Below are 14468 nucleotides of genomic sequence, written 5' to 3' on the forward strand. Positions count from 1 at the left end.
TCCCGTGTCGGGCTCTGTGCCGACAGCCTGGAGCCCAGAGCCTGCTTCGGATTCTGTGTCTCCGTCTCTCTCTGTTCCTCCCTGGCTTGCACTCTGTCTCTCTCTCTCAAAAATAAATTAAGATTTTTAAAAAAATTAAACAATTAAAATGATAGACACCATGAATTGAGCCTGTGTGATGTCCTGGGCCCTGGGCTTGTCACTTTATACGCATTACTTCATCTGTTCTTCACTATGTCCTTGGTGGTAGGTACTATTAATATCCCCATTTTACAGGAGAGGAAAACTGAGGCCTTGTGTGTAAGTGCCTGTGGAGCAAGTGAATGAACAAGCATCACTTCTCCCAAAGGCAGTGGGAGCGGAAGGGTGTATACTGGAGTCTAGGAAAAGTCCTGAAGTCCAGACTTGGAGAGGCAACTATTCCCCTGCTGTGGGAACAGGGTGCGTCACGTGCAAAGGTTGGGGACACAGAACCACTCCCAGCATCTAGGCCCTCAGTCTGGGTGGCTGTTTCTTAGGCCAGCTTCCCTCCAGGGAGGCTGCACTCACGTCTGTGACACAGCACAGTGTCTGTGCCACAGCAGAGGAATAACTAGGACTTAGAAGGACACAAAGGTCTTTCATGCTGCCTCCTGCAACGTGCCATGAGATCCGCAGAAGACCCAACTCCAAAGATGTAGTCATTCTGCAACCTGACCCAGGCCTTGGAGTAGGAGCTGAATGAGAAAATAAATAATACAGAGTAAAGAGAGAGAGAACAGAGTAAAGAGGATGGTGTTCTCTCAGGACGGGGCCTCACAGGGGTATTCCTGGGATGAAGATCCAGGGCACGGTTCCTCTCCACAGAGAGAAAAGGGAGAGGGTCAGGATTTGTGGGACCCCTTGGGGACTTCTCCAAATTAGATTAGGTAGAAACCTTCATCAGGCAAACTGGGTGCTGTAGGCCTCAGGGGCCCTGGGGTTGAGGCTCTCCCTTTCCCAGGGATGGTCCACCCAGAAGAAATCCCTCAGGAAAATCCCTCAATGGGGTCTCGATAGGTGTAGAAGGGATCATGGAAGATAGCCTGGGGGCTGTGCCTTTGACTGGGTCCACGGTGGAGGGCTTGGATTTGGCATTTTGTCTGATCCGTGGTAAAATGCACATAACAAATTTTACTACCTTAACCATTTCTGAGCATACAGTAGTGTTAAGGATATTCACATTGTGAACTTTATCGTCTTGCAAAACTGAAACTCTATACGCATTAAACAATACCAAAATGGGTGAATTGTATACTATGTGAGTGGTATCTTAATAATGATGATTTAAAAAATGATAATGTTGGGGCTCCTGGGTGGCTCAGTTGGTTAAGCAACAGACTTTGGCTCAGGTCATGATCTCACGGTTCGTGAGTTTGAGCCCCACATCGGGCTCTGAGCTGACAGCTCAGAGCCTGGCGCCTGCTTCGGATTCTGTGTGTGTGTGTGTGTGTGTGTGTGTGTGTCTGCTCCTTCCCCACTCACGCTCTGTCTCTCTCTCTCAAAAATGAATAAACATTTTTTAAAAATTAAAAATAAATAAATAAATAAATAAATAAATAAATAAATAAAAATAATGTTTACCCCATAACCTCCAGGTGACACTGTATCTATTTTGAGACCCAATTCAAATGTCACGTCTTGTAAGAAGTCTTACCTCTTCCACCATTCAATCCCCAATATCCTCAAATGGAGCATAGTACCCTTTATATAAAGGATAAACCCTCCACAGTCATTCTGGCCTGGAGACCCTCAGAGTTCAGGGTCCTAGCCCAGGGAGCCAAGGATGGGAGGCTGGAGGTGGTGCCCTCTTGACTCAGGCTGGGAGGCCTGTGGTTCCAGCTTTTGATGACAGACTCTGTGACCTTGGGCACAGCACTTCTCTTCTCTGGGCGTGGGGGTCCTCACTTGGCTGTAGAAGGCTCCGTGGGCCTGTTGTCCCCCAGTTTTTTTCTGCAGGGATGTGGGACAAGGCTTCACTTCCTGAGCCTGGGAGGTGGGCAAGGAGGAAATTATGGGTTTCCATTTGACAGACGAGGACACCAAGGGTCAGGTGGATAAGGCCTGCTGAAGATTTCTGAGCAAGGGATTGCTGGCCAGCTCGCAAGTCATACAGCCCTGTACCCCATCTGGCTAATCCATGGGCTTTGCTTTCTGTTGCACCAGCAGGTGGGCACCCGGGCTCCCTCTGTAGCAGGGAAGATGGCTGCTAAGGTATAAGGCAGAATGAGAAGACTCTGAAAATTGCCCCAGTCCCCTCCCTGACCTCGGTGTCAATTCTTATTGCCCATTGCTGCGGCTTACATGGACCGGTTAGTTGTTCAGCCAGGCAAAACTTCTGGGTGGAGATTTCACAGTGCAGTGTAGGGCATGGAGTTCAGAGAAATAAAAGAGTGTTGGGGTCTAGGGTCCTAAGAAGGAGACCCAGGACTGCAGGCCAGGAACTTTTGGCCAGAATGCCAAACTTTTGAAATCCCACCTGTACCTTGGATACCTACAGTAAGGTGTTGAACAAGAGACCCCACTAGCACATCTCAGGGCCCAGAGGGGCTAAGGGAGGTCTGTCCAGGGAGGCCAGCTTGCCTGGGGTGGGGTGGCAGCGCCAGGCAGCACCTTCTGTTCTGATGCTTTGCCATTCCAAGGCTGGCCCTTTAAACCCCAGACCATGATGTCACCATAGACAGCAAAGGACGGGAGGGGGACTGCAGGCCTAAGGATGGACTGCATTTCCCAGCAGTCTTGAATGCACCACACCTCTCCCAGCAGGCTCTTGCTCACTGCAGATTATTAACCAGTTCAGTGCCAGTTTCCTAGTGGGTTCTCAAGTGTCCTGCCATTCTGGGGTGAGGGTGGGATTCCCATGGGGGTGAAATGCCTGGAGCACAGAGGGAGCAGGCCAAATCTTTGCTTCTGGTATAGGATCGGGCCTCTTTCCTGCCAGGGTCCCAGCATCACCCCCAGCTTCTCGATGCAGACTCCTGAGTCCTCTCTTCCTAGGTAGTCTCCCTTCTAGAACCCGGGAGCCTAGCCCCAGCTGGACGTCATCCCGCTCTGCTTACGCTTTGACCCCAGGACCGTGCAGGGGCTCTCCCTTTGCTCCGGCAGCCCTCTTTAAGCGGTGCGGGGACTACATCTCCCAGCGGCCCCCGGGAACATCCTGACGCAGCCCCCCCCCGCCCCCCCCCGCAACTACCCAGCCCTCGGGGAGGTGCGGGCCGGGAGGGGGGAGGTGACTTGATGTCATCCTGAGCAGCTGGGCGGCGGGTGCCGGTGCGCCCAGAGCCGGGGCTCCCGCGGCGTCGCGCCGTGCTGGGTCGGGTCCCACGACTTGAGGAGAGGTCCGCGCGCTGCTCGGGTCAGCCCAGAGCGTGCCAGACGTCCGCACCCCGACCAGGGGCTGAGCTGGGGGCATGCTCCGGCCCCTCCGGAGCCCAAGAGAGAACCCGGGAGCGCCGCCACCCAGCGCCAGCGCCCGGAGCGGAACCTCTGCGAAGGAGCCCTGATCGGCCGCCCCCTCCCCACCCGCAGTCCCCTGTGGTCGGGGACGGAAGTCTGGGCTTCTGAGAAGTGAGTGTCCCCGCACCGGGAGGCAGATGAGATTTGCGGGGCAAGGAAGGAGGAGGTGGGGTGGGGAAGGATGCCAGGTTTTAGGAGGGAGGGGGGTGTGTGGGATTAGGGACCCCATTCTTGGGGAAGTCGCTGGTGGCCTGAATTAGTGGGGCAGAAGGGGGCCCCATGCTGTTAGGGGCCAGGGATGAGGATGGGGTTTCCCCATTCTGGGTAGGGACTGGGGAGGGATTGTTTTGGAGCCTGGGGCCTTTAGGTCTAGGAGAAGGTGGGATATGCTCCTGTGGGAATGGGCTGCACCTGTATTTAGGGTCTGGGCAAAGGTAGGAGGGAATAGAAGACTGGAGCAGCCGCACACGCGGTCTTTCTGGGAAGAACTGACAGGCTCTCTCTGTCTCTCTTGCTGATGTCTCTGCCTTGACTTCATTTTCAAAAGAACCAGGGTGGGAACTCTAACTGGACTCTTCGGGAACCCCAGGACCTGAGGCCTGAGCCATCCTCCTCTCTACTCTGCTGCCCCCCAGGACTGGGCAGTTGCCGAAGGCCCTGGGGGGGGGGCCCAGACTGTGGTTGTGTGCCCCCCCCCGCCCCAGGATGGGCCCAAGTTAGTCAGCCTCACCTCATTCGGCATCCTCCGGGCCCAGAGGGAACCCCAGGGGCCCTGAAGGCTTGACCCACCGCCTGGCCACCATGGAGACAAAGCTGCCCCCTGCGAGCACCCCCACCAGCCCCTCTTCCCCCGGGCTGTCGCCTGTGCCCCCACCCGACAAGGTGGACGGCTTCTCCCGCCGTTCCCTCCGCAGGGCCCGGCCCCGGCGCTCCCACAGCTCCTCTCAGTTCCGCTATCAGAGCAACCAGCAAGAGCTCACTCCACTGCCCCTGCTCAAAGGTGAGCCCTGCGGCCGGCTGCCAGGGTACCCAAGTCCCAGAGCGGGCCAGCGACGCTGCGGCGGGTAGTGAGAAGCAGCTGGCCACTGTGATCAGAGGGTTTAGATGGCTCCTTCTGGGCTGGGGACTCCAGCACTGGAGATGACCCCCACCCCCAGCGCTCCAGCCCTCTGCTGACGCATAGCCTGACTGGCCTGTCATCCTTGGAGGTGGGGCATCTGGAAGTGGCACCACCCTGGGGGGGCAAACCACGGCCGAGGGTGGGGCCCACAGTCTGGGTTCCAGGAGGCTACCGCCAGGGTCCTGGAGCAGGTGCTCGGCACAGCTCCCTGTGATCGCCACGTAGGGTCCTCACCTCTGGGCCACGGGGCTCGACTGGCTGAGCCAGAGGGTACCCTGGAGATCCTCAGCACCCACCCTCCTTCTCATCTCTGGCTCTTAGAACAGAGTGCCACCTGTGAAAGGGTGGCATGGTTGTTTTGGGCCCCCGTGGCAAGCCCGGGCATCCAGGGTCTCTTACCTTGCTTTGAGTCAGGCCATCCTGCTCTCTGAGCCCGGGTTAGGAAGAGAAGCAGCTCCTTTATCCTGCAGGAATGGAGGGTGGGACAGGAGGCATTTGCTGTCTGCAAAGAGTGGAGGATGACACGAGCATTGGGGCTGGGGGCAGGGGGAGGCTGCTCTATGGATTAGGAAGGTTCGTCCATGCCCAGAGCTGTGGTAACCGGCACGCAGGCTCAGCCCCCTCCCTTCTCCCTAGATGTGCCAGCCTCTGAGCTGCACGAGCTGTTGAGCCGGAAGCTGGCCCAATGTGGGGTGATGTTTGACTTCTTGGACTGTGTGGCTGACCTGAAGGGGAAGGAGGTGAAGCGGGCAGCGCTCAATGAGCTGGTGGAGTGTGTGGGGAGCACCCGGGGGGTCCTCATTGAGCCTGTCTACCCTGACATCATCCGCATGGTAAGCACCTGCCTGGCTCCCGGCCTCTGGGGAAGGGCTTGGGGGACATGGAACCCTACTGACCTGCCTGTGCTCCCCTTTTTCTGCAAAGGATAACCCCATGCTCTTTGGCTTAGCTTCAGGGCCTACATCTTCCTCCCCTCCTCCCCGCAGCCCTGCTGCATCTGGCCAGTGTAGGTCCCTCGGTGCCTCCTGGGCCTGTCCCACCCTGCACTTTTGCTTATGCTCTCCTGACGCCTGGCGTGCGCTCCCATCGTGTCCCTTATTGCCATGGCCTAGCTCAGGTGCAGCCTCTTCTCAGTGAAGAGAAGCGTCTCCGTGTCCAGGCTAGACACCTCCTTTTCTGCTGACTAGGATGTCCGTAGACCTTATTGCTTAACATCTTGTCATCCCCGCTGGACTCCAGTACCCGATAGAGGGCAGGGATGTGACTTGTTTATCCCTGGGTCCCCAGCCCCCAACCCAGGGCTTCCATATGTTCAGGTCATGATCGCCGAGGAGTGAATTGCTTGCCGGGGCAGGTGCTGAGGCTCATTAGACCTTTGGATAAGGGACCTCCTGGCTTTTCTGCCTTCGAGGGCTCTTCCTAAAAGAACCCTGCCCCTGCCCTTCAGATCTCAGTGAATATCTTCCGGACCCTGCCACCCAGTGAGAACCCTGAATTTGATCCTGAAGAGGATGAGCCCAACCTTGAGCCTTCCTGGCCACATCTGCAGGTACGGGGGCTGGGGAAGGCAGGGAGCTGAGTTTCAGTAGAGGGGGGGATGGCCTCCTAGACTGGCAGAGGGCGGGTAGGGGGAGGAGGGAGGCTGTTCCTGAAGTCACCTTTTTGTCTTTCCCCTCTCTCAGCTGGTATATGAGTTTTTCCTGCGTTTCTTGGAGAGCCCAGACTTCCAACCCTCTGTGGCCAAGAGATATGTGGATCAAAAGTTTGTCCTGATGGTGAAGTGGGGAGCCCAGGCCGGGTGGTGCCATGGGACAGGGCAGGCTCTCTGAGGGGTGTGGGGATAGGATGGGAGCAACCTGGGCTTGGCCTCTCCCCTGACCCCTGACCCTGGGTCCCCCAGCTCCTGGAGCTATTTGATAGTGAGGACCCCCGGGAGCGTGAGTACCTCAAGACCATCCTGCACCGGGTCTATGGCAAGTTCCTGGGGCTCCGGGCCTACATCCGCAAACAGTGCAGCCACATCTTCCTCCGGTGGGTGCCTGCTGCCTGCCCAGCTGAGACCTAGGGAGGGAGGGGAGCTGCAGGGGAGAAGACAGAGGCAAAGGCTCCCGTGAGGTCAGCAGGGAAAGGGTATTTATTTCCATTTTACAGATGAAAAAAATAGAGGCTGAGGGAGATGAAGTAGTTTGCAGGGACTCGGTCAGTCCCGGGAGCCTAGAAGCCTAGGATCCAAATCTTTTGATCTTTATTGTGCTGGACCATAAAGACCCAAATGAAGAGATTCTTTCTGTAAATGTGTATTGAGCAATGATGCCCACTGGGCATCAGGGGCCCCTATGGGTCTGGACAAGGGTAGGAAGGAGTTGAGATTGGCTTTGGAGCTAGGTGGCCTGTTTTGAGTTTGGTTCAAATGTTTGGGTGACTGTGGGCGAATTATTTAAGTTCTCCCATCTCTAAAATGGGAATGCTAGCTACGCTAACCCAGGGACAGTCATCACGATGAAACAAGGCAGTGCTTCCAAAGCACACAGCATATAGCTCCTTGACCAAGGCTGAAACATTTGTTCTCGTTGTTATTAGCTACAGAATAGGTGAGACCTGATCCCCGTCCTCCAGGAGTTGTAGTTCAATAATAATCCTGCTTATTAACTTTGGGGCGGGTGTCATCAAACTGCCGAGCCTCGATTTCTTTATCTGTTTAATGGATCTAATAAACCCTATCTCTCAGGATCATTTTGAGAAGTCCATAGCACAGACTAGATGCTCTTAGTGTCTGTTATTCATTGGGTTGAAAGGCATGAAGAGGGAAGGCTGCAGCCTGGGTGCCTGCTGACTGGATGGGGGGCCAGAAAATGAGAATTAGGGTCTGGGGGAGAAAGAGAAGAGTTGGAGTACTTCCTAGAAGAGAGGTTTGAGCACCAGCGGTTGGGCTGAGGAGGGTGATTCAGCTGTGGGTGTGGATCTCAGTGGGGCGTGGTTTGGGGCGTTGGGAAGGGAGCTCAGCCTCTGGGCTGGGAGACAGTTGGATTAGTGTGCAGGATGGGGTGGCAGGCAGGATGGCTGAGAAGGGGCCGGGCCTGCTCCGACCCCTCTGAGCCCTTCCGCATCCTTCTCTTTCTCTTGCAGGTTCATCTATGAACTCGAGCACTTCAATGGTGTGGCTGAGCTGCTGGAGATCTTAGGAAGGTGATTCTCTCTGGGCCTCAGCCGGAGCATCAGGATTCTGGGAGGAAAGACTGAGGCCCGGTCTTCTGAGCCCTCCTCCTCTCTTCTGCCCCCACCTCAGCATCATCAATGGCTTTGCGCTGCCCCTGAAGACCGAGCACAAGCAGTTCCTGGTCCGGGTCCTGATTCCCCTGCACTCTGTCAAGTCACTGTCTGTCTTTCACGCCCAGGTGAGGCCCAGGCCTGGCCCTGCCACAGCAGAGAGATCCTGACACAGTCAGGGCAGCCATCCGGTCATCCGGGTCAGCCCAACATCCTGCTCCAGCCATACACTAAGTCCTGAACTCATGGGATCCTCCCTCCCTTACTTTCTTTTCCTTTACTAATTCTGTTCCGTCTACCTTAGAGAATTTCCATGACGCTTTAAGGCTGATCTCAGACATCAGCTCTGTGAAGACTTCCCAGCCCTTTCCCTCCTGACCTGCGCTAGGCAGGATTAAACTCGTCTCTTGCCACGGTCCCACAGATTGTGATACAGATTTCAATTATGGAAGCTTTTGTAATATGTATAAGGACTGGTGTGCTGAATGTTCCTCCTGGGGGAACACGGTTATGTCCCTGCACACAGAGCACGGCGTCTGGCACATCATAGGCAGTCAGTCAGTAAACGTTTAGTAATGAGAGAGTAGACACAGTAAGTGAGCAGACATCTGGCCTCCCGTCCTGGTCCCCTGCTGACCCCAGTCCTCCTTCTCTCCACCCACCCGCCTCCCCCCTCAGCTGGCATACTGTGTGGTGCAGTTCCTGGAGAAAGACGCCACCTTGACAGAGCACGTGAGTACCTCTGGGGGGCAAGGCAGGCCCCACCCCTGCGGGTCTGACTCCTCTCTGCCTCAACTCCCACAGGTGATCCGGGGGCTGCTCAAATACTGGCCAAAAACCTGTACCCAGAAGGAGGTACGAAGAAGGGCTTTGATGCCCACCAGGGGGAGGGATCTGGGGGGCGGTCAGATGCGTGTGGGGGGGAGATGGGAACTGCTGTGTCCTGTGTCCCTACCTCCAGGTGATGTTTCTGGGGGAGATGGAAGAGATTCTCGATGTCATCGAGCCTTCCCAGTTTGTGAAGATCCAGGAACCCCTCTTCAAGCAGGTGGCCCGCTGTGTGTCTAGCCCCCATTTCCAGGTATGGGGTCTGAACAGGTAAGAGTGGGAGCCAGGGTAGGGACTAGGAGGGCTGGCCAGTTGAACAAACACCGCTCCCTGCGCCCTCAGTGTCTCCCCTGGACCCTCCAGGGTCTGGTGACGGGTAGATGCTGGACTTCAGGTCAGGAGACCTAGGGTCAGGCTTCAGCTGTACTCCCGAGGGGCTAAGGGGTCACAGGCAATCACTCCGCCACCTGAATCTGACGAAGCTTCCTCATCTGTGAAGGGGACCACAGGGATCTCCTCCCCAGATGGTGATGAGGTCCGAGAACTACGTAGTGCAAACCTATTTCGTAAGCTGCAGCGTGCTCCAGAATGGCTTGTTATCCCTGCTCCCTCTTCTTAGTGGCTTTTGATTTCATCAGTCCCACTCCAGGGCACAGCCAGGCGGTTCCACTTCTCAGGCTGGCCATAACTGCTCTTTTCCTGCACGTGTGTGCAGACTGTCTCCCTCAATCTTATGAGCCTCAATCTGGTGGAAGTCAGTTCTTCTCACAGTGACTCTGGTACTTAAATTTATTAAACACCTCATTTGATGGTTACAGCAGCCCCGGGTGGGGGGAGAGAGCTATTATGAGCCCCATTTTACAGATGAGAAAACTGAGGCTGAGAGGTTAAATGCCTCACCCTAGGTCATACGTCCCATGTGTAGTGGAGCTAGGATTCAGCCCTGAGCGTTGGACTCCAAACCCAGTGTTCTTTTCTCCTCACTGCGTTGCCTCCTCCAGTGGGTCAGATGAGCTGAGGCAGAGCTCCCTGGGTTTTGAGGTGGGGGTGGACACCGGGCCCTTGCACACGCAGGGAAGCCATTACCAGGCGCCCACTCTGCTACCTTGCTGCCCTGCCCCCAGGTTGCAGAGCGGGCTCTGTATTTCTGGAACAACGAGTATATCCTGAGCCTCATTGAGGACAACTGCCACACTGTGCTGCCTGCTGTGTTTGGGACCCTCTACCAAGTCTCTAAGGAACACTGGAATCAGTGAGTGCCCAGGCCTTGACCCACCCCACAGAAGCTGGTTCCAGGGTCGGCCAGTCCAGATGTGGGATGCCTCCTAGCTGGAGAGGGTCAGGGATGGTAAAGGGGGCAGGGAGAGAGCAGTGCCTGTGCTGTTCACGGCTGCATGCCGTCTGGGACAGGCAGAGTCCTAGAGAGGGAGGTGGCGCCTAACTGAAGTTCTTCTCTTCCCCTCCCCCTTCGCTGGACCCTGCTAAGAACCATCGTATCTCTGATCTACAATGTGCTCAAGACATTCATGGAGATGAATGGAAAGCTGTTTGATGAGCTCACAGCCTCCTACAAGCTAGAGAAGCAGCAGTGAGTGTCGGGCTGGGCATGGGGGGAGAGGGGAAAAAGCAGGAAGGAGCTAGCTCCTCGTGGTTGGAGGGAGCCTAAGAGGACGGCCCCACACCCTATCCGATCAGATGTTTAGTGTCCCTGTGTTCCTGCCAAGTGCCGGGCCATCCACGCCCAGCCCCCCACTGCCTCCTCCAGTCGTGCTCCCACGTCCTTCCAGGTATGGAGCTTCCTCCCCTTCAGCTTCACCACCGCAGACCGGGGCCAGTTTCCCAATGCCCTCTGCCCTAAGTGGAAGGTTCCCATACAGCCCCTTTACAGTGGGGGTGGTGGTAAGGGAGGCTGGACTGTAGAGCGGCCCGGGTACGGGAGCTGCCTCACCCTCTCTCCCCAGGGAGCAGCAGAAGGCCCGGGAGCGTCAGGAGCTATGGCAAGGCCTGGAGGAGCTACGGCTACGCCGGTTACAGGGGACCCAAGGGGCCAAAGAGGCCCCCCTCCAGCGGCTTACACCCCAGGTGGCCACCAGTGGGGGTCAGAGCTAGAGATCCCCTAGAAGGGGAAGAGCTAAATTCGGAGCTCTCAGTCCCTCCATCCCCTCTCCTGCCCAGGGGCCCAGAGAGACACACACCTACCCCTGGCCTTGCCAGAGCGGGCTTGGAGGGCTCCCTGCCTGGCCCGGCATGGGCAGCTTTTGCTATGGGGAGAGGAGGAGAGATGGTGGTCCTGGCAACAGAACTCTCAGGCCTTTGTGGCAGGACTCGACCAGGAAGCTGCCATCAGGGACTGCACCTGCCCCGCAAAGCTGGGCTCCAGACTGCAGGCAGGTTCCCACCCCGGCTCCTGCCTAGAGCGAGGGCACTTAGCCCCTTGCCTGCCCTGCCTCGTGCCAGCACGAGGTCCTTCCTCACCCCACCATGGGATCCACGGTCTATTTATTCTCCCCAGCTCACCCCCAACACAGATGCTGTCCTGGGCCTGGGGCATTTTCTTTCCCTCCTCTCCCTCACCCTGTACTTCCTTGTCCCCTTTTTATTTATTGGGCAGGGGGAGGGGTGAGGGCATAGGCAGAAGAGATTCCCCGTGTCCTAGGGTGGGGGGGTGTCACAGTTACCATGGTCTGTCCCCCTTCCCCTGCCTGGGGGTAGACTTAATAAAGAGAGAAACTTGAGAATTGCTTGCTTTATTTAGGGGTAGGGACAAAGAATGGAGTGAAATGATTAGATAGGCTGGTTACGAGGCCAGGCAGAGGCAGGGGACAGAGAGAAACTCCCCTCTTCTCAGGAGGTGACAATCACGGACTCTTAAGAGAGCTGGAGCTGTTGTCCTCAACGAGGCTCAGGATATTTGGGATATACTCCAACTCAAACCCTCTGACCAAGGGGAAGGAGGAAGGGAAGGGAGGGGCTAGTAGCGCGAGAGGCGACACATGTCACACTGGCAGGCCCTGGCCGTGAAGATCTCCAGCTCCTCCCTCCGGTCCCCCCCACACTGCAGCTGCACCTTTACCTGTGGGAGAAGGGGGTCCATGTTCCATTCGCCTTCCTTGGGCCATCTTAGATCCCCATCTCCTCTGGTCTCTCCCCACCCCCGATGAGCCACTACCGGGCTAGGCCTTCTCACCTTCTTCAGGCCACTGATGGTACAGCACTGAGAGACAGAGGTGACGTTATGCCGATAGCCACTGGCCACCAGCACAGAGTACCGGGAAGGGAAGGCGCTAGACTCACAGTGCCCCACACAAGCCTGTGCCACATGGGAGCCCTGGCAGGTGCCTTGGCGGTCACTTCGCACTGTCACGTTGAAGGCTAGAAGGAGACGGGCAAGTGGCAGACGGAGCCTCTGCAAAGCCTCGCCTAGCTCCTGTTGCGGGAACCTCAGGGGGGGTCCACTGAGGGTGCTGCCTGACCTTCGGTCCGGTCCATTAGCTGTTTGCTCCCACCCAGCTTTCTGCTCCCCGGGTTACTCACGGTGCAAGTGGCAGCCTGGGATGGCCACCTGCCGACCCCAGCCTTCGGTGACTGCCAGGACCAGCAGGCAGAGGAGCAGCATTTGGGGGGAGGCCATGGGTATCTGAAACACGGCGGGTAAAGAGCGGGCTCTAGATCAGCGTGCGGGTGGGGGGGGGCGCTCTTTACTGTGTGCCTCCGGGTGAATGAGCCAGGGTTGGGCCGCTCTTTCTGCTTGGGGTGAGGCAAGCCTGTGAGCGGGGCTGGCTTTTCCCGGTATCCGTCTTTGGGCGCAGGTGTGTGTCTGCCTGGGGGTCTCCCTTGCTGGGTGGGAGGGTGAGCAGCTGTCAGCTCGCTGCAGTGATTCTCCCCTGGAATTTCTTCTACCATCGGGGCACAAACATCTGCCTCCCTCCATCTGCCCCACTCGCAGTCCCCAGGTCCTCCCCGGGCTCCTCCTGCCTCAGGAGGCTTACCGCTTCCAAGGCCCAGGAACCGAGTGGCTTGCTGAGCGGGTTCCTCAGGTCCTCTGTTGGTCTCCAGACGGTGCTGGCTCTCCGGATTTTTATTTGCCAGCTTTCTGGAGCCACGCCCTCTTGGGGATCAGCTTTCATGCCTGCCTCCCTGCCAGAGGCCTTAGAGCAAATCCCACCTGGGAGATCCAGGCTCTTCTCTGAGGTGCGGTCCTCAGAGAATGGCTTCTGCCGCTTTCTGCTGTCTGAGGTCCAGGGCTGGGGGAAGTGAGATGTGGAAAAAAGCCCGCAAGCCGGTGGAATGGGTGGCCCGTAGGCAGCTGGGGAGAGAGGGCTCAAGACCGGGCCGAGTTGTGGGCTGAGGGTACTCTTCTTTGCCGTGTGACCGTGGACAGGACATTCCCCTGTTCAGGGCCTTGCCACCCGGAACTTAAAGCTCCTAAGCTCCTCCCAGGTTATCCTTTAGCCACTGCAGAGGGACAAGGGAAATGACACCAGTAAGGGCCTCCTGAGATATGCTTGGTGGCAGAGTTGGGGGGGAACAGAGGGCTCTAAGTCCATCTTTAGAGCTTCACTTTCACCGTCAGGTGGATGACTTCTCATCCTGGGCGTCAGCCACAGAGTGGGGATCCCCTTAGTTCCTGGAATGACAGGGTCCTGACTCCTAGAACAGTCTGGAGCTGTCAACCCCAGTAAATCCCATTGTTTAGTCCAGCTCTGGCTCTGGTCTTACAGGTAAAGCAGCTAAGTCTTCGAGAAGGAAAGCTGCTAAAAGTCACACAGCTAGTTAACATCAGGCTAAATCTGCTATCCACACATGGTGCTAAATTACACTCGGGGCAAGAGCGTGGCAAGTTGGAAAAGCTCCCCATCAGCAGTAGCTGCAGGACATCAGGAAGAAGCCTATGGTGATTTGGCCCCTTACACCCCAGGGCCACTACTTCACTGATTTGCTCAGAAAGGCAGAGCCGGCCACACGGAGTGCCATGGCCTGAAGGTGCTTGAGAGCTCACTGGATCTCCCCTTCAGTGTTCAGATGAGAAAATCAGAACCAGAGAGGAAGGTGACTTTGCCAAGGCTTCGCTGTAAGCTACTCAGGGTCAGAATGGCACTCACTTCGCTAGGTTCTGCAGTGTGCCTTCAGCAGCTTTGTAAAGCAGGCCATGTTTGGGACCACAGGGCAAAGGCCGTAACCGCAACTTGTCCTTAATCCTCCAGTTCCACTTCTCTCCTCGGGACCTGGGCATGTCCACAGCATCCACCTCTTCTCCCCATCCAGGGTGAGGCAGCCTAACAAGGGGCCTGCAAGGGACCTAGGCATTCCGGCCCCAACACTGCCATTAATCATGGGAACCTTTTAGCATCTGATGGACCGTCAGCTCTGTTTAAAGACTAGAGGTGACAAGGACTCGTTACCTCACAAGGTGGCCCATTCTAATACTGGACATTTATAACAGTTAGAACCCTTTGTTCTGAGCTAAACTGAGTTTCCCTAAATTCCCATCTATTTGGTCTTCTGTGGCCACACAACACAAGTCTAATCTGTCTGTCCCAGACCAGCCTTTGGGTTACATGAAGTCAGAGCTGGGGTGCCCTGGTCTTCTCCAGGGGCCCTAACCTGGGCTGACCTGCAGTTGATCTGAGAAGCTAAACTGTTTTCCTATCAAAAGCCAGAGGGGGTAGGTGAGTGGAAAGCATTTATGCGCTGAGGGTGCACTTTGGGGCCAAACTGGGTGAACTGGGGACAGATGATTTCTTGGGGGTCTGTGGGGCTCTTGAGTCTTACAAACTTC

The 14468-nt window shown here is 56.5% G+C and overlaps 2 protein-coding genes across 7 annotated transcripts; one reads left to right on the top strand and one right to left on the bottom strand.

Moving 5' to 3' along the window:
* Nucleotides 1-3240: 3240 nt before the first annotated feature.
* Nucleotides 3241-11424, top strand: PPP2R5B (protein phosphatase 2 regulatory subunit B'beta). Of its 6 annotated transcripts, XM_015541991.2 has the most exons (15): nucleotides 3241-3585; nucleotides 4022-4474; nucleotides 5231-5427; nucleotides 6042-6143; nucleotides 6277-6369; nucleotides 6495-6625; nucleotides 7721-7780; nucleotides 7881-7989; nucleotides 8540-8593; nucleotides 8666-8716; nucleotides 8823-8942; nucleotides 9814-9941; nucleotides 10176-10277; nucleotides 10385-10476; nucleotides 10651-11424. In XM_015541991.2, exons 2-15 carry the CDS (start codon nucleotides 4276-4278, stop codon nucleotides 11310-11312), a joined length of 2100 nt encoding a protein of 699 aa, XP_015397477.1. In that variant the 5' UTR covers nucleotides 3241-3585; nucleotides 4022-4275; the 3' UTR covers nucleotides 11313-11424. The 6 variants fall into 6 exon arrangements, with proteins under 6 accessions (XP_015397477.1, XP_015397476.1, XP_042814671.1 ...); XM_015541990.2 differs by having other exon boundaries at nucleotides 8540-8716; XM_042958737.1 differs by having other exon boundaries at nucleotides 4389-4474; nucleotides 8540-8716.
* Nucleotides 11421-14464, bottom strand: GPHA2 (glycoprotein hormone subunit alpha 2). The gene is made up of 4 exons (XM_007091896.3): nucleotides 12679-14464; nucleotides 12224-12326; nucleotides 11877-12061; nucleotides 11421-11762 (listed from the first exon to the last, which is right to left on the bottom strand). The coding sequence occupies exons 1-4, from the start codon at nucleotides 12814-12816 to the stop codon at nucleotides 11661-11663; spliced, it is 528 nt and encodes a 175-aa protein (XP_007091958.1). The 5' UTR covers nucleotides 12817-14464; the 3' UTR covers nucleotides 11421-11660.
* Between the last annotated feature and the right edge of the window lie 4 nt (nucleotides 14465-14468).

Source organism: Panthera tigris, chromosome D1 (genome assembly GCF_018350195.1).
Source record: "Panthera tigris isolate Pti1 chromosome D1, P.tigris_Pti1_mat1.1, whole genome shotgun sequence".
In the NCBI taxonomy this organism is placed as follows: Eukaryota; Metazoa; Chordata; class Mammalia; order Carnivora; family Felidae; genus Panthera; species Panthera tigris.

Excerpts from the sequence above, each read along its gene's own strand:
- GPHA2 (XM_007091896.3), bottom strand. The coding sequence starts at position 12,816 with ATGAAAGCTGATCCCCAAGAGGGCGTGGCTCCAGAAAGCTGGCAAATA. Across the intron at positions 12,327-12,678 it reads GTTCCTGGGCCTTGGAAGCG|ATACCCATGGCCTCCCCCCA; the intron begins GTAAGCCTCCTG and ends GCCGTGTTTCAG. Across the intron at positions 12,062-12,223 it reads CCCAGGCTGCCACTTGCACC|CCTTCAACGTGACAGTGCGA; the intron begins GTGAGTAACCCG and ends GTCTCCTTCTAG.
- PPP2R5B (XM_015541990.2), top strand. The coding sequence starts at position 4,276 with ATGGAGACAAAGCTGCCCCCTGCGAGCACCCCCACCAGCCCCTCTTCC. Across the intron at positions 6,144-6,276 it reads CTTCCTGGCCACATCTGCAG|CTGGTATATGAGTTTTTCCT; the intron begins GTACGGGGGCTG and ends CCCCTCTCTCAG. Across the intron at positions 8,943-9,813 it reads TGTCTAGCCCCCATTTCCAG|GTTGCAGAGCGGGCTCTGTA; the intron begins GTATGGGGTCTG and ends CCCTGCCCCCAG.